At 42.5% G+C, this 23,648-nt stretch overlaps 1 protein-coding gene across 1 annotated transcript in view; it reads left to right on the plus strand.

The window, feature by feature from the left end:
- Window positions 1-11,957, plus strand: part of IQSEC3 (IQ motif and Sec7 domain ArfGEF 3) — a 156,584-nt gene extending 144,627 nt beyond the window's left edge. Inside the window, 2 exon segments of the mRNA XM_021001719.1 lie at window positions 1,308-1,354; window positions 6,108-11,957. Coding sequence (XP_020857378.1) covers window positions 1,308-1,354; window positions 6,108-6,548 — 488 coding nt within the window. The 3' untranslated portion in view covers window positions 6,549-11,957.
- The last annotated feature ends 11,691 nt before the right edge of the window (window positions 11,958-23,648 follow it).

Raw genomic sequence — 23,648 nt, forward strand, 5'->3', positions numbered from 1 at the left:
GCCTCTCAATATCCAATTCTTTGCCACTATAAAAAGAGCTGCTAGAAATATTGTTGTACATGTGAGTCCTTTCCCCATTTTTATGATCTCTTTGGGATACAGACCCAGTAGTGGTATTATTGGGTCAAAGGGTATGCACAGTTTTATAACCCTTTGGGCATAGTTCCAAACTGCTCTCCAGTGTACTCCTCTTTTCTAACGAGGAGTTCTAAGTTGACAAGAAGGAGAGAAGAAAATTTTCATTTTACTGAAGGGAAAGCTGACTCACCTGAATGGAGCTTTGTTGCTAGTCAATAAAGGAGTAAAGAAAAGAGTCCAGTGGTTGTGACACATAGGATGGCTTTTCATTCATCTCCCAAGCTCCTACCTAGAAATGGAATTTTCCTTTGTGCTTCACCCAATAGCAGAATAGTTCCTTATGCTTCTTTGGAGGGGAAAAGAAGGACACAGTCAAAGACAGGAAATTGGCCATTTGGAGGGTTAAAAGGTCGAGAGACTTAGCAATCTTATCCCCTAGGATTTCTTCTGCTCTCCCAGTGGTGGTCAGTGGTTCCCTATCTGGAGCGTTGGATTAGAAATGAGCAAGGCATATGATCCCAGCAGGGTCATAAAAATTTAGTAGGCCCTTGTGAGCTAGAATAAAGAATAGATGTCACCCCTTTCTTCAGTGAGCTTTTAACCTGATACATAAAATATATAGATAAAGATAGATAGATAGATAGATGGATAGATATATGCATATACACATACATACAGAGATAGATAGATACACAAAAATACCGCCCCAAAGCTGGTATTCAGAGGACAGAACTTAAAACCTGTCTTTATAGACTGTGTATCATACACTAACCTTATTATTATCAGTCTTTTATTTGCATCAATATTTCAGAAGATCCATGGTTTCATCCATGTGTGTAATCCCTTCTCTACACAAACCGATCCCAACCTTTCTATGTCTTAGCACGTTGCTCATGAGTTCCAGTGGCCAAAGAAGTATATTGCCTTGTGTCCAGCTTCCTCGGTGATACACCTCATTTAGGTCAGTCCTCTGAGGACAGGCCTCTGATGTCACTTGCTCCACCCCCATGTACCCTCCAATCAAAACCAGAACCTGCTCTCCTCTTGTATAAATTTCACCACACCATGGTCTAATGAGTCTTCAGAATAGCCTCCCTTATAGGCATGGTAATCTGTGGGTTCTGGCTGCCTATGCAAGCCAAGTTGCAAATGTATTTTGAAGGAAGAGGGAGGACTGAGGCTTACAACACCAGCTAAAAACTCAAGTGGCATGATCTTTCTTTTCAAAGCCACCAAAAGGGAAGTTGCTGAGAAGGCGATGGACAGCACTGTGGAGGTAAGTAGATGCCTCGTTTCTGAGGTGAGTAATTCTCTCCCCCCCTCCCCATCCTGTTCTTCTCACCTTCTCTGTTGTTTCTCTTCTCAGGTATTAATCAATGCCTCCCCAGCCCGACTGACCATTTTACCAATTTCGAGAGATACAATTAAAAGTTACTGCTAGCATGGGTAATGCCACTATTGCCACACTAAATTAAGCCACAAGCATCTTCCACCTGTTTTTGTCCTTTTCCTCCCCCCGAGACATGTGACACTCGGGGTTGAGCTCCCAGATTAACTCCATGGAAATGGAGCTGCTAGGCTCTCCCATGAGGTTGCCTCCTACCAAGCCTAATTCCCTAGCAGGCAGATTCATTACCTATGCTGCCCTCCTCCCCACCCCAGAATGTTTACTTTCCCATAAACCCAAAGGTCCTTCTCTCAGACTCTCCTACTGCCTGACTTTCTAGACACTTCTAGGCTATCCCTTTTCCTTCTTCCCACCCCTAGGAAAAGGGGGTCTGTGCCCATCCATGAGTAATTACCTCCAGAAGGAAAGTAGATTACCCTCCTGTGGGCCAATTTCTTAAGGATTGGACTTTGCCACTTTAGTGACTATATACCCTGAGGTAGGAGAAGGCAAGGGGCCAAGTCAGAATTTCTCACTGTTTTTATCTGAAAAACTGTACATGAGAGTTTTCCACCTGGATGTTTTGCTGTCCTTCCCATCTGGGACATCCTTTCCCCAAGGAAAGTACTCTCCTGGGGTAAGTGAGGTGGCCAGTGGGAAAAGGTGTACTTTCTTGGGAGTAGGGAGGATAGAGAGGGATAGGGAAGCCATAGCATCTGGCCATCACCTTGTCCCAATAATACTCTTTCAATGCAGCATGGGCCCTGAAGGATTGGCTCTGGAAATTCCAGCCTGGGGTTTGGCATCACAAGACTTTTTTCCAACTTGCTGGGCAGAGATCTTCTGACTCTGCTGGTCCATAGGCCCATACCCCTACTATGGAAAGCTACCGAGTTCTCATGCCCTCCATCTCTCTTTCTCAGAAGAGATTTCCATTCATTTCACAGTCAATAGTCAAAGGACTCCTGTCTTTAAACAATCTGTCCTCCCCCACTGTTCCAAACACACTGGGAAATGCTTTGCCTCTCCGCAGAGACCGTGAACAGCTAGATATTTCTCCCTTTCTGATATGTGTGAGGATATATTGACTAAACCTGCCTCATCTCTGGGATATCCCAGTAGAGCATAGTTACCTCTCTGGTTCCTGACCCCAGCCTGCCACATGCCTCTTTCTGCCCCTCACATACCTTTTTCTGAAGGAGGCACCTTTACCCAAGAGGAGCTTCCAGCCCCCGCTGCTGACAAGTCCCCCCTCCCCAAGGGTGGGTATTCCATCCACCCCTCACATCTTCCTGCAGCTGCCCATTGCCTAGCCTTGCAGATAAACACAAGAAGTTCCGAGCTCACCCATCTGTTCTGTCAGTCCCAACCCTGAACCTCACGTAGTCTGACCTGTCCAGAGAGGACAATCAAATCGGTGCTCAGTTCCTCCCTCCTAGTGCTTCCCTGAAGGGCTATGTGACTATCTGCAAGGCTGCCCATCTCCCTCAGCCAGCTCCAGGGCCCCTGCTAGCCTCTTTCTTCCTATGCAGAGTCTTGTCCTCGCTGTCCCCATGGCCTGTCAGTTGGTTTCCCCTACCAAACTCCCTTGTCCTCTGCCCTCCCTTCTCATTACCTGGCCGATCCCTCTGGCAGGCGCTTTTCCATCTTCTCTGAGCTATTCTTACCTGCTACCCATGTTTCATCTTGACTTTCTTTCCTTCTTTTTTTTTCTTTCATCATCAAGGAGGTGAGGAGGGGAGAGTATTGGGAGGGAGGGGTAGTTGAGTCAATGAGGTCTCAGGGAATTTTGCTTTTGATGGACAAGTCATCTTGCCTCTCACTTACCAACTCTCAAAGATGGATGAGGAGACTGAGTAGGGTACTGGTGAATGGATGGTGGCTGCTTCCCTAAGATTGTCAGCCTCACTGGAGGACACCTTAAATCTAGGAAAAGATGGAGAGAGGAGCAAATGAGGGGTCAGGAGAGTTCAGAAAAAAAAAAAAAGAGAAGACAAGTCAGGAAAGAGTGATATTAGGGGAGGCAAGACATTGGGAAAACACAAGGAAGGAAAGGATAAGGGAGAGCTAAGAGTGTGGGGAAAGAAAGAAAGAAAGAAAGAAAGAAAGAAAGAAAGAAAGAAAGAAAGAAAGAAAGAAAGAAAGAAAGAAAGAAAGAAAGAAAGAAAGAAAGAAAGAAAGAAAGAAAGAAAGAAAGAAAGAAAGAAAGAAAGGGAAATGGAGAAAGAGGGACTGCACCAGGGTCCTGTTAAGCTTTTGCTTAGTGTGAGCATTCAGGTGTGCTTCCACTGAGAGATCTAGGGAGAAGGAGTAGCAAGGTCTTGAGCTCCCCAAAACTCTACCCGATGTTCTGGCACCATAGGAATTTGTCCGGTTTCCTTCATAGATGTTGTCTCATCCTGGAAGGTGTTCCCAACAGGGGAAGATGGGACAAAAGGTTTGTTGTCTGCCTCCAGCAGCTGTGGTGATTTAAAAACAAAACAAAACAAAACAAAACAACTTTCTAAGCGATGAGAGACTTAAAGGGACAACAGGGAAAAGCTTGACCTCATAACCACATGGTTGGTCTTGTGGTATTTCCTAGTGCAGTGGTAAGGCAGCTGTAGGAATCTCCCTGCCATTTTGGGCATGTCTCAGGGCCAGAAGATGCTACTGGAGGAAAAGGACCGGGAGCCCAAGTGGGTTATTAAAAAGCAAGAATGAGGGGTTGTCTAGCAGTAATTGTTAGAGGTTGTCTGTGTGGAAAAGAAAGTGACAAGGAATATTCCTGTGGAGATAGGCGAGAGGGGCAAAGACCTCTGGTGGGAGGTGATAGACATCTGTTGCCAAAAGGTACAGAGGCTGGGAACCTGTGAGTTAGGGCTCAGAGCCTAAGTTGGGACATCATGATCCTAACTTCTCCATAAAAGCAAGGATATGCTGCTCTTTCATACCTAAAACAGCCATCTCCAGAGGGCAGGGACTGGGAGAAAGCTGCACCCAGAGGAAACATATTGTCCTAGCAAAAAATGTACGTGAGAGATGGGCTGAACCAAGGTGTCAGCTGTTGGAGATATAAGGGCCCTTAATCAGGTAGAACTATTAGGAGACAGAATGGAACACTGTGGACTATGGGGAATCTCAAAACTGCCCACTGGCAAATTCTTTCCCTTTCACCTCTCTTCACCTTTTAACCCACACTGTCCATCTGGAGGAAGACTACAAACTGGACCATCTACCCCTATGGATAATGGAGGATTTTCCTTGTCCATTCATTTGCTTAGAATCTTAGAATCCTAGACAATATGGTACAACCCACTCATATCACAAATAAGGCAACTGAGGTTAAGACCATGGGTAAGTCACTTAATCTTGCTAAGCCTCAGTTTCCTCATCTATAAAATGGGATAAAAATACTCATAGTACCTATCTCAGAGGGCTGTTTTGAGACTTTTATGAGGAAATGAATGTAAAGCATTTTTGCAAACTTTAAAATACTAAATTAAATCCAGTTATTAAATGACTTGCCCAAGGTAAGCAACAAAGCTGGGAGTTAAACCCAGGTCTCCTAACACTTCATCTAGTACTCTTTTCACTACTTCTGGGAGACTCAGCTTTTTTTTTCTTTTTCCGGTAACCCATCATCTAACTAAACAAATCAGTCCAGGGCCTCAGAAAGACATTCAGTTGAGCCTCAAATGAAAGAGTTCTCTATTTGAATTTTCAAAAATCAAAAATCAGACCCTGCTTGTTAGGGAGTTAATGTTTCTTGGACCTGATGAGTGTGAGAATAGAGTGTGGTGGGGGGAGGGTGCTAAATAAATAAATCAAATCTAGGGTGCCAGAGATTTGTAGGTCCTTCTTGGCCCAAACACAGGGGAACTTTGACAGGCTCGAACTCTGTCAATACGTCTGACCTCCTTTTTCGTCATAACACCTTTATGAGACTGGAAGGGGGGCTGGAATAACTATTCCCTTAAGGGAAGAGGCAAAGACAGAGAGAGAAAATGATTTTAAGAGCTTTGGTCATTTGGCCAAGACCACATGGCAAGGTGTTAGGACTTTAGAGCTCAAAACAACTTCAGAAAGCTTCTAGTCCAGCCCTTATTTTACAGGTGAAGAAATTGAGATTCTGAGTGGGGAGGGCCTTGCCCAGGGCCCTACAGCTATTTAGGGACAGAGCTGAGACTTGAGTCCAAAGCTTCTGATTTCCAGGGCAGGCTTATTTCTTTTTTCTTCTGGGGTTTTTGTTTTTTTGTTTTGGTTTGATTTTTTTTTTTTTGCATTATACCGCAATGACTTCCAATGTTAGAATCAGGATTAGACACAGGATTCTGACGCTTTGATCTCTAGCCAGGCTCCCTTCAGAACAGTAAAAGGAATTTTCAAGTTGGAGGAGACACTAGAATTCTGGTCCAACCCCTATTTGGCCTTGAGAGAAGAGACTGGATTAAGCACAGTCAGTTAGTATGAAGCAAAGCCTGTCCTTAAATTGAAATCTTCTGACTCCAAGTCCAGTGGGAAGACTGAGGGGCAGAGGGCATAGGAGTGGTTGGATGGGGCTGGGGGTGGGGAGAACGGGTGGAGGCTTAGGGTAGCCAGTCCTAGCAGCTGGGAATTGGTCATGTAACATGTCATGCTTCTCTGGCTGTTTCTAAACTAGGTGTCAATTCACAACAGGCTTCAAACGTACCAGCACAACTCCAGGCTGGGGCCCGAGAAGGGAGTGCCGCTGCCGCCACCGCCACCACCATCATCGCCAGGCCTGCCTCCTAATTCCCCAAGGGACCTGCTACCACCACCGCCACCCACCCCCCCAGGGACCCTGGTGCAGTGCCAACAGATTGTCAAAGTCATTGTCCTGGACAAGCCCTGCCTGGCCCGCATGGAGCCCCTCCTGAGCCAGGCACTCACTTGTTATGCCTCCTCCTCTGACTCCTGCAGCTCCACTCCCCTTCGAGGTCCTGCCACCCCTGTCAAGATCATCCACCAGCCCCCTCTACCCCCTCCTCCTCCCCCTTACAACCATCCGCATCAGTACTGCCCTCCAGGCTCTCTGCTCCAACAAAGGAGGTATTCCAGTGGTTCCAGAAGCCTGGTGTAACCATTGCCCTTTCCCCCTTCCCTTCTCTCCACCTACCACGAAACCTGGCTATACCCAACAGCACAAATTTATTTCCCACTCCTCATTGTGTTCCTATGCCTCTCCTGGGAGCTCATCACCCCTAGATGGCTCCCCACCCCCACCCCCACAGATATGCTTAGTTCCTGACTAATGACCACAGTAATTTTTTAAAGAAAAAAATGATCAATGGTACCTCGGTCTCCCTCTCCCAATCCCACTTCTCCCCTCAAACCTACTGACTCTGCTGAGCCCCAATACCTGGGAAACCCACCTCAGGTCTCTCTCTTCCCTGCCTCCTCATGTTCTAGTTATGAATGGGAGGTCCCTTCTTCCTGCACCGGCCTTCTCCTCCTCCTCCCACCAAAATCACATCTATCCCCCAACTTGGGCTAAGGCTTACTTCCAACCAGGAATTCAAATGGAGAAGAGTCAGGAGTTCCTCTATTCCCCACCCTCACCTTTCCTTCTCCCTCTGCAAAAGGTGAGGGACGGTGAGACTGGAGCCATTGTTTTCTAACTTTAGTTGGTGGTGAGGGTGGAGACAGAGGAGAAGAAGCTGACATGGTTGGCGTCATGACCAAAGGCTTGCTTGGTAGAGCACTTGTGGAAGTAAGCATAACTGGTCCTGTTGGGATAGAGAAGGGGCTGAATCACTCCCTCTTGACCCTAGAGAAGCCAGCCCCTATTCACTTTACATGATTAACCAAAATTAGCTCATAGGACCACAGAGCTAGACAGGATCTCTAAGACACAGCTAGTCTATCCCCCTGCCTTCAGGCAAAACTACACCTAATACATGCAAATTTATCATTTATAAGACCCTTCAGAAGATACTCTATAGCTTTCTTTGGTCATTACTCTAGACCAGTAAGTCGTTCCAAGCAGTGTTGTCTTCAGAGAACAATTGTCCTTTGTAGAGCAATAGTAAGAGCTCACATCTCTATGGCACTCTGTGGTTTGCAAAGAGCTTTTCCTCCTGAAAACCTGTGAATTATGGGATGCAAGCTTTGTCCCCATTTTACAGATGAAGAGCTTGAGGCTCAGAGAGCTTAATTAATTGCCTTGCCCATAGTCACGTAGCTAGTGTCAGTTAGGACATAGATCCAGGTCCTTTAAGTCTAGAACCAATGTGTTTTTCACTACATCATGATGTCTGACTCTCACCCCGACCCTCATCTTTGAGACCCAACAGAAAAATGACTTACGGGGTAAGATGACCCTACCTATGGTAGGGTACTGGTAGATAGCAAAACTTGGAATATGAGGCAATCTCTCCCATCATCGTCTTCCAAAACCCCAGTGCCCAGTGCACTGGGACTGGATCAGGACCAAGGCAACAGAGGTTTGTAGGAAGGCTATAAACCAAATCGCTCCATCCAAATGACATAGTTCTTTCATGAACAACCTAAATGTCCCTGATCCTGCCTAGTTGATTGCTTCTGGCCCGGATGTCATAACTTTCAGCCAAGTCTCTGTCTCTTTCACTCCTTTGCCCTAATTCCCATCCTCTTTTATCTGGCCCTGTCTTTCATTTCTTATGAATCTCAACCTATTACAATATGGGACCCTGGACTTCTCTAAAGACAGAAGTTCTTTCCCTCTTCCCACCTTGACCCTTCTGAAAATTATTCTTCAGTTTGGTAATTGACTACTCCATCCACTGATGGAGCAGCAAGGCAGGAATCACTTTTAAAGGATGGAAATCTAGATCTCTGCATTGGGATGGAGAGTGGACAGGTATACCCAAGGAATGATGGGTAATTAGGAACAATGGGACAAAGTGAAAGAATTATAAATGAGAAGCAGAGCCAGAAGGGTGGATGGAAGATGAGTTGGGGGAATGGCTAATGCTGAAGAGTCATGAGTAGGGGATTGATTGGAACCAGGACATATGAGTGGAGTTATGAAAAAGAGATATAGACAGGCTAAAATATTGGGCCATATCTAATAAAATTTAATTTCATTTTCATAAAGTCTTATACATGGATTAAAAAAATGAATCTCACAAATACAAGCTGTAGATTTAGCTAGGCAGCCATTTATATTAAAAACAATACCTAGGGGGTGACTGAACTGCAACGTTAATATGAGTCAACAACGTGATATAGCAACCAGAAAAAAAAAACCTAAGATGGCTTTAGGCTATGTTAAGCAGTATTGGAGCCTGGGCTAGAGAGAGGATAGTATCTATTGTCATAAAATAGCTGAAATATTGTGTTCAATTATGGGTGCCACATTTAAGAAGGAAATCGGTAATCTGGAGCATTCAGAGGAAGGCAGCAAAGATGGCAAAGGGTCTCAAGAACATGCCATATGAGGATTAGTGGAAGGAACTAGGTGCTTTTATCCTGGAAAAAAAGGAGATGGGTAAAACATGAGGGTGGGTATGTGAGTGAAGAATTACATTTACTCTGTTTAGCACCAGAGAACAGAGCCAGGAGTTAGAAGGTAGAAGTTGCAAATACAAAAATCTGGACCCACCAGGAAGAAAGCATAGACTTATCCAAAAGGGGAATAGGCTTCCTTGGGAGGAAGTCTAAACTCTTCCTTCAAGAAAAGGCTGAATAACCACTGGTCAGGTAGGCTGAGGAGAGGATTCTTATCTGGATGCGACTCAAACTAAATCTACAGCCTCTGAGGTCCCTTCCAACTCAGATTCTCTGATTCAACTGGAATGCTGGACTGATTTACAAATGATTCCAGAGAACAGGAAAGAATCATGTGGAATCATGCTTAAGGGACAGGCCTGAGAGATTAATGCAGTTGGTAATTCTCCCTCCCTTCCACCTGGTTCGTCTAACAATTCAAGGATTCAATCAGCCGATCTGTAGTCTCCTCTCCCCTTCCCTAGGTTCATGACCCCGAAGCTTCTCCAAGGGTGTCTAAACTATTGGCAGTTTCTGAATTCCTAAAGATCCTTCCTTTCTCCACTCTTCCTCACACCTCCTTCTAGAAAAAAAAAACATAGCCACATAGATATTAAGAGTTGGAAAGGAGTTCAGAGGCCGCCCGATCCTACTCCATGTCAAAGATAAAGAAATTGAGGTGGAGAGAGATGAAGGGACTTACCTCACATCAAATGGAGGAGCTGGGATCTGAGATTTCTTACCCCAAATACAGTGCTCATAGGTTTTAAACTGGAAGGGACCTTAGAGGTCAACAGGTCCAATGCCCTTATCTTACCAATGAGAAAAGTGAAACCCCAGAGAGCTTAAGAGATTTGTCCAAGGTCATGCAAGCAATAAATGGCAGACTTGGGATTTGAACCCAGGTCTTCCAACTTCAAATCTCATGCCCTTTCCAATGTACCACACTACCTCACATTGCTTTTTTTCCCACTATATGAAAAAGAAGGCATCACAAAATCTAAAATTTGGAAGGAATCTTAGAGACTATCTGATAGAGAATCCCCCTTGTAATATCACTGCTAAGTGCTCCTTCAGCAGCCACATGAAGACCTCCATTGAGGAGAAAACCCTCCACCTCCTGAGGTTGTTCATTCCAGTTTTGGACTTTCACCGCAACTTCCACCCATTACTCCTCTCCTATTACTGCCTGCTGAGGCTTAAATACTTGAAGTTAGCTGCCCTGTCCCTCCAAATCTGTTTTTCCAAGCTAACCATTCCTATACTTGAACTGATGCTTGTATGGCGTAGTCTCCAGTTAACTCACTGTCTCCAGGGACCTTTTCTATATGAAGGGATGTCAGCGTACCCCCACTTTAATGCATATGGGCAATCCTAGGTCATATAGGAAGAGTATAATTAGTCATGAAAGTCAAGAGGCCCAAGATCAGCAAAATCTGGACCAGAGGCCAACTGTGAGCTGTTGGTAATGTCTACATCCTATACAAAGTAACCTCTTACATACATTCTTGAAAGGTGGATAGTCTCTATACAAAACTCTATGATCTCCCTTCCCTTCAATCCATAACTGTGGACAAACCATCCTACATCCTACCGCATCTACACCATTGTCACCAACTGCCATAGCTGAGCTTCCTGAGAACTGATCCATCCTGCAGCATTAGACCCTTGGGTTGTTCCTCCTCCATGGGAGTAGATCTACAAGAGCACCACCTTTGGCATTAGGCCAGGGCTAGGGCAGAATACTTCCTAGAGTACACATTCAGGAATAGCTCTTAAAATCTCCTTCCAAGGATATCTTCCTCTCCTCCTGCCCTGCCCCCAGCCACAGGCACCTAGAACCCCTGACCAAACACAATATATACGGGCTCTAGTGTTCTTGATCTGCTTCATCTAAAAGAAATAAATGTTGTTTGACCCATAGGATACTAAGCAAGGATAGTACCACCCTTGTCTCCCTTACTAGGCCTTACCTATCTCTGATTCTAAAGAAGAAAAGCAGCTTTGCTGCCCCATAACCCACATAATGTGCTCACAGTCACATGTGAATTAATCAAGCCCAACACCAATCCTGGAATAAAAACTGAAAATCAGTTTCCACCAGGGAAATTCCCAGCCTAGCCTTCCCACTCCCCACTCCACCCCCACTTCCCCATTACCAAGCAGGACTCTGACGATCATAGGGATCATAGGAGTTAGAGCTGTAAGGGATCCTAGAAACCAACCCCTCATTGTACAGATGAGGAAACAGAGGCCCAGGGAGGTAAAGTCTGGGCTGGACATCACTTTGTCCCTCTCCTAACTTTACACACCTTTAGAGTCCTCGACACTCCCTACCCAGTGACTCTTAACCCTGCTCTTGCACAGCCCATCTGAATGTTTCTCTATAGCCAACAGAACCCAGCAGCCTAGGTGTAGGCACCTGCCCATTTGTCTCTCTGTGTCCTGCTGTACATACATACGTGTCCTTGTCACCCTTCACCCATAAGAGAGAAGCCTCTCTGGGGAAAGGCAGGGTGACAACACCATTAAAGAATCTGAATGGCAAATATTTTGTAACAAAATAGCCCAGAGGTATTTTAGCTGTTCAAATCATAGAGTTTTAGAAATTATATTGAGATATGTCACTTGCGCAAACCATGTTTCCTTGTCTTCTTCCTTTCTCCTCAACCACGGGGAAGGGGATGCAAGTGGTGGGGAAGAAAGAGGGCAAGTTTTCCATCTGATAGATGGAAGCTGAGTGTGAAAGAATTGTCTGTGGTGAAGGCCAGAGGGGCTAGAAGGCCAAAGCAAATGCTAGATTCAAATGAACAAACGTTTACCTAGTATTTTGTACAGAGCAATGGAGGAGATACTTTCGATGAAAAAAGATTTCTACCTTTGTGGAACTTGTAGTCTAGTAATAGCTATAAAACAAAATACATGCTTGGAGCGGCACCCAACTGCCACCCTCTGCTACAAAATCATGTGTTTTTGGTTTGTCTACAAAAAAAAGAAAATACTTATCTTTAGAAAAAAGCTATCAGAGTAAGGCACAAATAAAAGAAAATCACTTATGCCTAGACATTGAGCTATGAGTCTTCAGTTCTAGTTTACCTTCATAATCTTCTCAAGGTTGGGACCCCCATACCAGAAAACCCAGATCCTTTCTGATCCCAGAAGAAAATGACATCTATCATCCAGGATTGCTGCCAACAGCTTTGGAATTTGCCCACCTGAACGCTCTGGATAGCAATTCAACAAAGTTCAAGTAATAGTTATTATTGCACCCACTGTGTGAAAGGCATTAGTGACATAAAGACAAGAATGGAAGTCTTTGTCCTCAAGAATCTCACAACCTCCCGGCTAGCTCATTCATTCATTTATAATCCCAGGTTCATACTTGTCCAATTAGCCTCTGGGAACATAGTAGGTTTAGGAGTCATCTAATCGTTGACTCTCCAATTGCTACCCTGCCCCTTTCCCCTCAACCAAGGGAGATAAGGAAACACAACAAATATAGGCATTGTTCCCATAAATAATAGAATCAAAAATAGAAAACACAGGTCTGAAAATAACAGAAAGACAAACTCATTTGTCACAGGGGCCAAGGTGAAAGTGTTGGGGGGGGAAGACAGGGTAAGAAGGTATAAATAAAAAGTAGGGAAGGACTAAGTGTTGGGAGACTGTGACCACTGACTGTGAGGGTCTTATACCACTGAGGGAATTAAGGAAGAGCTTAAAAGGGGCTGTCAAGCTGTCGCCAATCAAGTGACATTGTGTCATTATCCCTTTAATGTATTCTGTGCCTAACACCTCAGGTGATTTATAGCAAAGTCCAGTGCACAAGACTTTCCCCAAGGATACAGGGGAAGCACAAGGATACCCAGAGAAAGCCACACAAGGGCATGACACCCCGCAAACCATATTTTTCTACTATAAAGAGGGGGGAAGGAGAACAAGAATTTAAGTGCCTACTGGGTGCCAGGCACTGTTATTAGCATTTTGTGAATGTTGTCTCATTTGGTCCTCATAACAAAATTGAGAGTTAAGTGCTATTATTATCTCTGTTTTACAGTTAAAGAAACTGAGGCAGACAGAAGTTAAGTGACTTGCCCAGCATCACATAACTAGTAAGTGTCCAAGGCTAGATTTGAACTCAGGTCTTCCTGATTCCAGACCTGGCACTCTATCCACTGTGCCACCTATTTGTCTGTCTTTGTTTCTCCTGTCAACACACACAGCTCTGCTTGTACAATATACCAAGTCAGTCAAACAACAGTACAGACTCTCTCAATATTCGTCTGCAGCTTAGGCAGCCTCAAAATGGGAGAGAGTCAGGTTACCTCATTAGGTCCATTTGCACCATGTTGTATTTTCCTGCCCTCAATAGACCAACTGTCCTGGCCCCCTAACTATGGTAGAAGGTGGCATTGGGCCAACCTAAGATGTTTCAGGACATTACCTCCTGAAAAAAGTATCCAACAGGGACTCTTATGGCAACTGATATTTTTTAAGTCAGGTCACATCACCTCTGCTGCCCCATGACCCCCTTAATGTGTTCACAGTAATGTATGAATTGACATGGTAGAATTAGCATACCCCCTTCCTAGGAAATTAGAAATGTTAGGAGAGGCCTTGGGGCAAACATAGCTCCAGCTTCTTGAAGATTCACTGACCCAGAAGCATGAGGACATGTCCACACTGAACTATCCCTGGGGTCACTTAATTTGACCCAGGTTGTCTGAAAGACCGGGCAGAATGACATGAGAAGAGAGGCTCCCAGATGCAATCTGTGGACACAAGAGGACAAGTGCAATCAACCTTTGTTCTGTATTGGTGCTGAATCTTAGGGCATCTGAGGTCACTCTGTCTGTCTCCTGCCCTTGAACCATCACAGTAAGGTTTATCCTTAATGAGCACAAGAGAGGTATTACTCTCAGAATCTTGAGACTCTTCCTGACGCTCTATAGAGCATCATGTGATTTTTTTTTTAGTCTAAGGATTTGTTACAAACCCAGAAGCTAGAGTTAGTATACAGCACAACACATAGAAATGGAGTGGAGAGGAGAGACTGGAGAAAGCAGATTTCAAGAAGCACCTAGAAGCCAGCTGGGGATCTGGAATGAGGTCCAAAGTCAGGGCATACACAGGTACCTCAGGTTTGTATAATATACTGAAGCCAGATGGGGAGTCAGGAACCAAAGACTGGGCAGGAAGTCAGAAGACAAGTATTGTCTTCTAGAGAGTTCAGAAAATGTCTGCTGGACATGGGTTCACATTGTCCTGTGTACTGACCAGTTTCTTTTTACATTCCTTCTGAAGGTTTGTGCAGTTCCTTACCCCAAGAAGAACTGACTTCTCCTTACGTAGGTCAGTTTTCTGGAGCACATTCACTAGGCAGATATTAAGACTGGTTCAACTCTACAGCAAAATCTTTCTTCCTCACTTACTGTCCTAGATGAGCAGTGGGTCTAGTCTAACCATGTGATCATGTGGCGTCCAAGTGTCAGATCCCTCCTATTTCAAGGAAGACCAGGCTTTCTTACTTTTTCAAAGTCTGTGCTCACTTTTAGACCTCCCACTTGCTTCCTATTTCCTGTCTGGAGGACAAGTGTCCAGCTCCCAGACCATTTGGAGATCAGAGATGAACAACACGTCCTAAGATCATGGCATGCTTGATCATGACTTACCTTATCATCCTTAGGTTAGCAGTTCTCCCTACTTCTTCTGAGGACTCATTGCTCAGCGGTCCTCCCCAGAGAATGGTTTTCCGGAATTCTACCATTACAACTTTACCAAAGAACAGCTACTTTCATGAACAGTAAAATATAAACAATGCTAAAACTCTAGGAGAAGAGTCCTTCTGTTTTTCCATCCCTTTATAAGAGTGACCAAAACTATAAGAATATACAAGAGATGCTAGAGATGGAGAATAAAAAAGAGAAATAAGATATGTAGGCAAAGTTCTACAATAATTAGGAATGCTAATGCTAATTATAAAGTGCTTAGCGCAGTGCCTGACACATAGCAATATTAACACATAGTGTTATTATTACTAAAGCTGAGGATGAGCTGAGGCTTGTAAAGAATACTAAGGATAGCTAAAAGGACTTTGTTAGCTAAATTGGGAGGAAGAAGAAAAGCAAGAAGAAATAAGGTTGTTACTTTGTGTGGTTAAGATAATGATAACTGACAGAGAGAAAAGGAAGACCTGCTCTTAATGCAGTGCCAAACAAGACCCACCCTACTCTAGATTTCTCTCTTGCATTACAGATCTGTCAGCATCTGGCTTTCTGAAAGCATTCTAAGTGGTCAGAATCATACTAAATACTCAATCAAGCCATCAATCAATTAACAAACATTTATTATGCCAGATGCCACACTGGGGATAAAAAATTAAAAGCAAAAACTGTCCCCATCCCTTAAGGAGCTTAAAGGAGGAGGAAACATACCAGAAAATGATTGTATAATTAGAGCCTAAGACAAAAATGCCCAATTTCTCTAGGATCTTGCACATTAGAGTATCCAATGACAAAATTTTAGGGTGGAGAATCTCTCCAAGAGTTCTCACAAATTCAAAGGACCCAATTTTACCCCACATGAAGCCCTACGCATAGTGAATGTGCTCTGGGCTCTCTATCCCAAAGACAGGCTGCACTATCTTCCCCTTAGGTGCTAGGATACCTTGAGGGGTGGAGGATGTCTTTCTATATTGCCATCAGCTTGAGCCCTCACTGGTTATGTTCCCTCACTGTTTTCAAACAGCAATTAACGCTGGAATCCATTTAACCAGTTAATATCAATTAGCTTTTACGAAGGAACATTTACTTAGACCATATAATAAGAGCACAAGTACAAACATTTTAGTTCAGTATCATCACCATTTCTGTATAGCATCAGGCCCACCAAGTTGACACCCAAATATGACATTACTGCCAGATGAGTCCTTTCCTTCCAATTGTTGGGCTGAGTCCTGAAGGTCACTACTCGCATAGTTATTCTTTGTGGGCATAGATACTGGGTTGACTACAAAACCCAGCATGGATTTGGACTCCAAGAATCCTGAATTCATAGACTTCCTGACTCCTTACCTTTTGAAACTCACAAAGTCAGAGCTTCTAGATTAATATTTTACACCCAAAACAGAAGAACAAACAACGAAGCAAAGAACCAACGACCATTTTCACAGGACCCACATGTTGGCCTCAGAAGGAGAGAGTCCAAGCCCACTCATCTTTACAGCACTGTCTCTCACGGATGCTATGAATAAAGGAGTCAAATGCTAGCAAAGATTTATGGAGAAAGTAGCTTCAGAGAAGAGCCAAGGCTCTGGTCATCTAGTGCCTTCCAAAGGTACTTCCAATTTCATCTCTGCAGCCAATCAAGAGATGGGTTCAGATTCATTCACCACAGGTCATTCACTGCAGGGTTAACAGACCAGAACCAGATAGACAATGTTTGCACATGCTCCAAAGTTTCTCCAAGGCATTTCCATTACATCTCCTAACAACTCTCCCAGAAATAGGCTCTCCAGAGTCCTCCATTTGGGGAGTGGCATCAGAGGTTCTCCACGAATGCTATCAATCCTCTGTTACACATCAATTCCTACTTGTCAATATCATGCCTAAGAATTCCAATTCCCAGTGGTAGTCAAAGTAGTATATATGGCATCCAAGAGGTCCACTTAAATCTCCATTCCTGTTTCAGAGTGAGCTATAAAGAATTCACAGTATCACATCCTTTATTCTCCATTAACTGGGTGGCATGCCTCTCAATTGCATCAATACTTTCTATATAGGTCTAGAGAGTTGGCAGAATCCTTCCTTTCCCCATTTCCAACACACAATCGTCCCTTTGGCCTGAAGGTTCCACTGGGGGCTAACTAGGCCCAGTTTTTCAAATTATTCAAGGGTACTTGACTGCTCCTCGCCCCGCCCAAACCCATTTAGGGTATGAGGATAGAACTAGAAAGAGCCAAGACCTTTTTGACATTGCAATGAATATCAGGCAGGACAAAATTTTATCGTACTTACTACTATGTAAGGAAAAAAATATCCTAACAATTAGAGATGTACAGAAAGGAAATGAGCCAGAACTGAAACCCAGGTCTTCTCATAATCGGTCCAGACCCCTTTCCACTCCATCAGAGTAGGGTTTTCTAAGTTGCTATAACACAGAGAGTTAGATTTGCCTCATTTTTCCATTCTTAGAAATGATCCTGACAGGGATTGAGAGAGGCAGGGACAATGTCATAGAGGACAGGTAGAGAGATAGAACAACTGAAGGAGGAAAAAGGCAGGGAGAAAGAATATAAAGTTTGTCTGAGTAGGTCAACAAATCTATGGGTATAGAGAACACTCCCCCTGAGAGCCAGATTCTATTTTGCTCTCTCTTCCCACCCTCTGAAACCCCAGGGATGGCTATAAATGTCTGAATTTCACCATCTTAGTTCTGCTCTCTGGATCTATAGAAGCAGTCAGTGAGTTGTGGTTTGGCTTAGGGACCCTATTGCCCACCCTGTCCTTCTGTCTCATTCTCCCTCATCCCTCTGCCCAATGTCTTCCCAAAGGAAACTTACTTATTAGGATAGAAGCATCGCTTTCCCCTTGGGGAGGCTGAAAAGGGAGAGGAAGAATGAACCTGGAGAAGAAACTGGTGAACTGGGTGGCAGGATGCCTGGATTCTGTCAAGACCTGTTATGTTCCCCAGTCCCATGAGAAGTTTCATCCTCTAGGTCTTCAGAACAAATTGGGTTATAGGGTGCTTTACAGCATTCAGAGCTCTTTGTAGAGAATGGATTGGAAGTTTCCAAGTCATTCCCATAATGGTTAGGCAAAAACACATACTGTTGGAGTGATACAGATCTGTCATGGAAAGAAAATATCTAGTTTCAGGTATAAGCTGTATCTAGAAAATGCTTTTTACACTCATTGTCTGTGTCCACTTTCTCAACCCTTTGTAATCTGTCTTTTGATTTCATTACTCAATTGAAACTATTTTATCTAAAGATATTAATGATCTTTTTGGTTTTGTTTGTTCTGGACTTGTGATTTCATCTGGTTAGGGAGTTCTGGTGAAGAAATTACATTTGCCAATGCAGATCTGCAACTGTTTTGCAATTTGGAGTCTTATAGAGTTGCTGAGAGCACACATCCAATCATCTGCTAAGTGATTTAGCCAGGGCTGATTAATGTATATGTTGAGAACATGTCAGAAATGTTATTCTGAGTCTACTACACCTCTCAAATCAATGATTAACAAATTATCAGGTCTTTTCTCTTTCTTGACTTCTCTACAGCATTTGACACGTTGCTATATACTCTCTCCTCTCTGACTTTTGGGGACACTACTTTCTCCTGGATCTTCTCCCACCTGTCCACTCCACCTGAGAAAGTCACTCCTGTTTCTGTTAATGTGTCATTCTTGTCCTATTTCCTATGTTTGAAATTCTACTCCCTCTGTGGTTGTTGTCCTTCGTTCTTGAAGAGGACCAAAGTGATGTCACTATGTTGGAGTCAAGGTACCGTGTGTCCAGCTGTGGCTGATCAGACCAATATGAGCTCTGAAGTTTCTACCACAGGTTGGGCAGAAATAATCCATATGAACATTTGGAGTGAAGCTGTCTCTAAATTTGCACATCTCACATTTCTTTTGAGCTACTGCAATTCTTCTTGCTCATAGAGCCCAGCATGCCATGCTGGGTGCTCCTTTGCCAGTCTCTCATGTCATGCCATCATTTCCAAAGTTCTTCAGAGAGACCTTGAGAGTATCCTTGTATCTCTTCTTCTGACCTCCATGTAAGCGCTTGGCTTGTGTGAGTTCTCTGTAAAATAGTCTTTTAGGTAAATATACATTTCTTACTTTTCTCCACTCCCTCTGTATCCTCTCTTTATTAGCTCCCATGAAGTTCAATTATGCAAATGACTCCTAAATGTGCCTAATCTGCCATACCTCTACTGGACTTCATTCTCACATCAAAAATTGCCTATTGGGCAGTGGATGTCCCATAGGCACCTCAAATTCAACCTATAACAAAAAAAATTAATCATTTTTCCCTTAAACCCACTCTTCTTCCTAATTTCCCTATTTCTGGTGATGGAACCACCATCTTTCTAGCCACCCAGGTTTATACATTTTCTATTCTTCTCTCTCCTACCCCTTTTACAACCAGTTACTAGACCCCACATTTTGCATTTATCCCATTTTCTCTACTCACAAAGACATCACCCTAGTTCGTTCATTCAATCAATCAATTAACCAATCAGCAAGCATTTATTAAGCACTGTGCTAAGTGCTAGGAATACAGAGAAAGGTAAAAAACCATTCTTCCTCTCAAGGAATTTACCTTCTAATGGGGGAGATAACATGTTTATAAATAGGTACATCCAAAATATATACAGCATAATTGGAAGGTTACCTTGGACGGGAAGGCTCTAGCAGCTGGACAGACGTACAAGAAGTGGAATTTCAGCTGAGTCTTGAAGAAAGTCAGGGATTCTTTTTTTACTTTACTTTTAATTTATGGAATAAAACCAAACATTTCCATGACATAGTACAATAAGAAAGATGATTGCAAATGAAACCGCAAATCTACTATGCACAATTTGCTATTCCTTTCAAATATGCAATAAAATCATCATGTTTCTTTTTTCTTTCTCCCCCCCGCCTTATTAGACACAGACATACACCATACATATATATGTATGTCTGTATATACACACATATATAAACACACATATACATATATACATGTGTGTGAAATTATTCTATACATCCTCCTATTTATGAGGTTTTTGTCTGGATGTAGATAGCATCTTTCTTCATATTACCTTTACAGTTAATTTGGGTATTTATAATAGTTAAAAAAACCTTATTTGCTTGAAGTTGTTCTTAAAACGATATTGCTGTTATGATGTTCTCTTGGTTCTGCTCATTTCATTCTTCATTACTTCGTGCAAGTCTTTCCATGTTTTTCCAAAATCATTGAGCTCATTACTTCTTACAGCACAGTAGTATTCCATCACAATCATATACCACAACTTGTTCAGCCATTCCCCAATTGATGGGCATCCCTGCAATTTATGGTTCTTTGCTACCACAAAGAGAGCTGCTATACACATTTTCGAACATAAAGGTTCTTTTCCTTTTTCCCTAATCATCTTTGGAAATAGGCCAAGTAGTGGTATTGCTAGGTCAAAGGGTATAGGTAGTTTGTGGCATACCCAGATTATTCTCCAAAATGATTGGATCAGTTCACAATTCCATCAACAACGACTTAGTGTCCCAATTTTTCCACATCCCCTCCAACATTTTTCACTTTCTCCTTCTATCATTTTAGCCAGTCTGGTAGGTGTCAAATGATATCTCAAGGTTGTTTTAATTTGCATTTCTCTAATCAATCCAAGGATTCTAAGAGATGGAAGTAAGAAAAAAGAGTATTCCAAGCACGGGTAACAGCTAGTGCAAATTTACAGGGATAGAAGAAGGTCATGTGTGAGCAGCAAGCAATGAGTAAGCCAGTATAGATAGATATAGCAAAGGATAATATAGTATAAGAAGACTGGAAAATTGGAAGGGCCAGATTACAAAGAACTTTAAATGCTAAACAAAAGAAAATAATTTATATTTTATCCTGGAAGTAATATAAAGCTAACTAGGTGGTGCAGTGAATAGAGCACTGGGCTTGGAGTCAGGAAGACCTGAGTTCAAATACAACCTCAGAAATTTACTGTGGGACACTAGACAAATCATTCAACTTGTTTGCCTCAGTTTACTCAACAGTAAAATGAGAATAATAATACAATCTACCTCACAAGATTGTTGTAAGAATCAAATGAGATATCTGTAAAGTATTTAGCACAGATAGTAGGTGCTTAATAAATGCTTATTTCTTTCCTATTGCAATAGCCTCATAACTAGTCTCCCAGCTGCTAATCTTTCCCATCTCTAAACTATCCTGTACATGATTACCAAACTAATATTTCTAAAGCACAGTTCACTTCCCTGCTCAAAAAAAAAAAGATCCAGTAGCTTTCTCTTGCCTCTAGATAAAATACAAACTCTTTTGTTCGGCTTTTTTTAACTTAATTTTTTTCTCTTAAAAAATTTTCCCCTCCTCCTACCCACCCCTATGGGGGGGGGGAGGAAAAGAGAAAATAAAAACAAAGCCCCTGTAACAAATGTGTATTGTCCAGCAAAACAAATTCCCACATTGGCCATATCCAAAACCTACATGTGTTATTCTGTAACTTGAGTCTTACCCCTCTCAGTTAGCAAGTGAGTAGCAGGGTTCATTATTATTCCTCTGGAATGGAATCACAGATAATTATTGCATTAATTGGAATTCTTAAGTTTTTGAAAATTCTTTATCTTTACAATGTTGTTATGGTATAAATTAGTCTCTTGGTTCTGTTCATTTCATTCTGCATCAACTTGTACAAGTCTTCCCAGGTTTCTCTAGACCTACCTCTTCTCTTATTTCTTTTAGCACAATAGTATTCCATTACATTCATATACCTTAATTTGTTGAGCAATTTCCCAATTGATGGGCACTCATTTAGTTTCCATATCTTTACTGTCCTTTTCTTCTTTCTTTGATTTCTTTGGGATATATCACTAGTAGTGGTCTCACTGGAAAATAGAGTATGCAGTTTAATAATTTGGTAGACAGAGTTCCAAATTGCTTTTCAGAATGACCAGAGTATGCAGTTTAATAATTTGGTAGATAGAGTTCCAAATTGCTTTTCAGAATGACCAGAGTATGCAGTTTAATAATTTGGTAGATAGAGTTCCAAATTGCTTTTCAGAATGACCAGAGTATACAGTTTACTAATTTGATAGATAGAGCTCCAAATTGCTTTTCAGGATGACCAGACCAATTCACAACCCCACCAACAGTACATTAGTGTTCTTGTTTTCCCATGGCCCCTCCAGCATTTGTTATTTACAATTTGGGGGGAGGGATCACCTTAGCTAATTTGACAGTTGTGAAGTAGAACCCTATAGTTGCTTTCCATTGCATTTTAAAAATTATTATTAGGGATTTGGAAACTTTTTTCATATGGTTATTGATAACTTGGATTTCTTCCTTAGAAAACTAGCTCTTTATATCTTTTTGATTTGCAATGCCCTTTACAATCTGATTCCAGCCTAACTTTCTAAGCTTTTTGCATATCACTCTTCTTTATGTACTCAACATTCCAGCCAAAGTACCCTGTTTATTCTCTGTTGGATATTCATCTAGGTCACTCTTATAAATATGAGCCCCCCAAGGCTCTATCCTAGGACCTTCTCTTCATTATTTAATTTGGGGATCTCATCAAGTGTCAGAGGTTCAGTTACCATTTCTATGCAGATGATTCTCAGATCCAAGAATATATACCTAGCCTTATCATATTTCCTGTGCTCCAGTTTCATATCACCAACTGCCTTTTGGATATTTTGAACCAGATGTCCCATAGACATCTCAAACAACATATTCAGGAAATAATTCATTGTTTTTTCTCTTAACCTTTCCCCTCTTTTAAACTTTCTTGCTACTGTCAAGGGCACCATCATCATTCCAATCACCCAGACCTGAAATCTGAGTGTCATCCTCCACTCCTCCTCCACACTCACTTCACATAACCAATATGTTGCCAAGTCTTGTTGTGTCTACTTTCACAATTACTCTCATATACCTTCCCTTCTCTCCACTTATCCAGCTATCACTCTGGTGTAGACTGCTATCGGCTCACTACTAGACTATTGCAAATGTCTTTGATGGGATATATTAGTTGTGAGCTATGTGTGTGGTGTTTGATTACCTTAAAAATACACTGACCTCTACTTCTCACTGTTATTGGCTCATTTCCTTACTAAATCTCTTCCACGGTTCAAAAGTGGGGTATGGATATCTCAGAGATAACTAAAATCAAAGAAATTTGTTGGCTTATTTCCACATTAATCTCGGAGGCAGCTAGATGGAATAGTGGATAGAGCACTGGTGCTAGAGTCAGGCAAACCTGAGTTCAAAGCTGGCCTCAGACACTATCTGTGTGACCCTGAACAGGTCACAGGCAAGCCCTGTTTGCCTCAGTTTCCTTATATGTAAAATGAGCTGGAGAAGGAAATGGCAAAGCCACTTCAGTATCTTTGCCAACAAAACCTCAAATGGGGTCACAAAGAGTTGAACATGACTGAAAATGACTGAACAACCACATTAGTGTGAGCTAAGAAAAAATCTCTTTTCCCCTTTGGTTTGCCTTCCACTCTCTTAGTCCCAAACTGTGCATTTAATTGGCTTGTATCAAAATCATGGTAATTGTCCAACACATTAAATGCAATTTTAAATAGCATAGGAATTATGTTGTGTGTATGTACATACACACACACACACACACACATACACACACAGGTATTTAAGGGAACAGGTTTATATACACACATGAAAACACACACATTTTCTCCTATGTAGGATCATAGATATTCTCCAGTCTCACCTCTGTACCTTCTCCCACATGCTAACAGTCATCTCCCTTCTAATGTGCTTTTCCTCTGTCCCACAAAGGGTAAGCATTAAAATCTAGAGACTGACAACTGGGTTCACATGAAGCCTGGTCATATCTAATCAGGGCTGAGAGAAATACAGGAGAGGTCAAATGGATACATGGAGCTCCTGGAGACATATGACATCCCGTGGTCATACCCAACAAAAGCATAGTATGGAGAAAGAAAAACCTCAGAATAATTC

The sequence above is a fragment of the Phascolarctos cinereus genome, unplaced genomic scaffold (assembly GCF_003287225.1).
Source record: "Phascolarctos cinereus isolate Bilbo 61053 unplaced genomic scaffold, phaCin_HiC Scaffold_1;HRSCAF=81, whole genome shotgun sequence".
NCBI classification, from domain to species: domain Eukaryota; kingdom Metazoa; phylum Chordata; class Mammalia; order Diprotodontia; family Phascolarctidae; genus Phascolarctos; species Phascolarctos cinereus.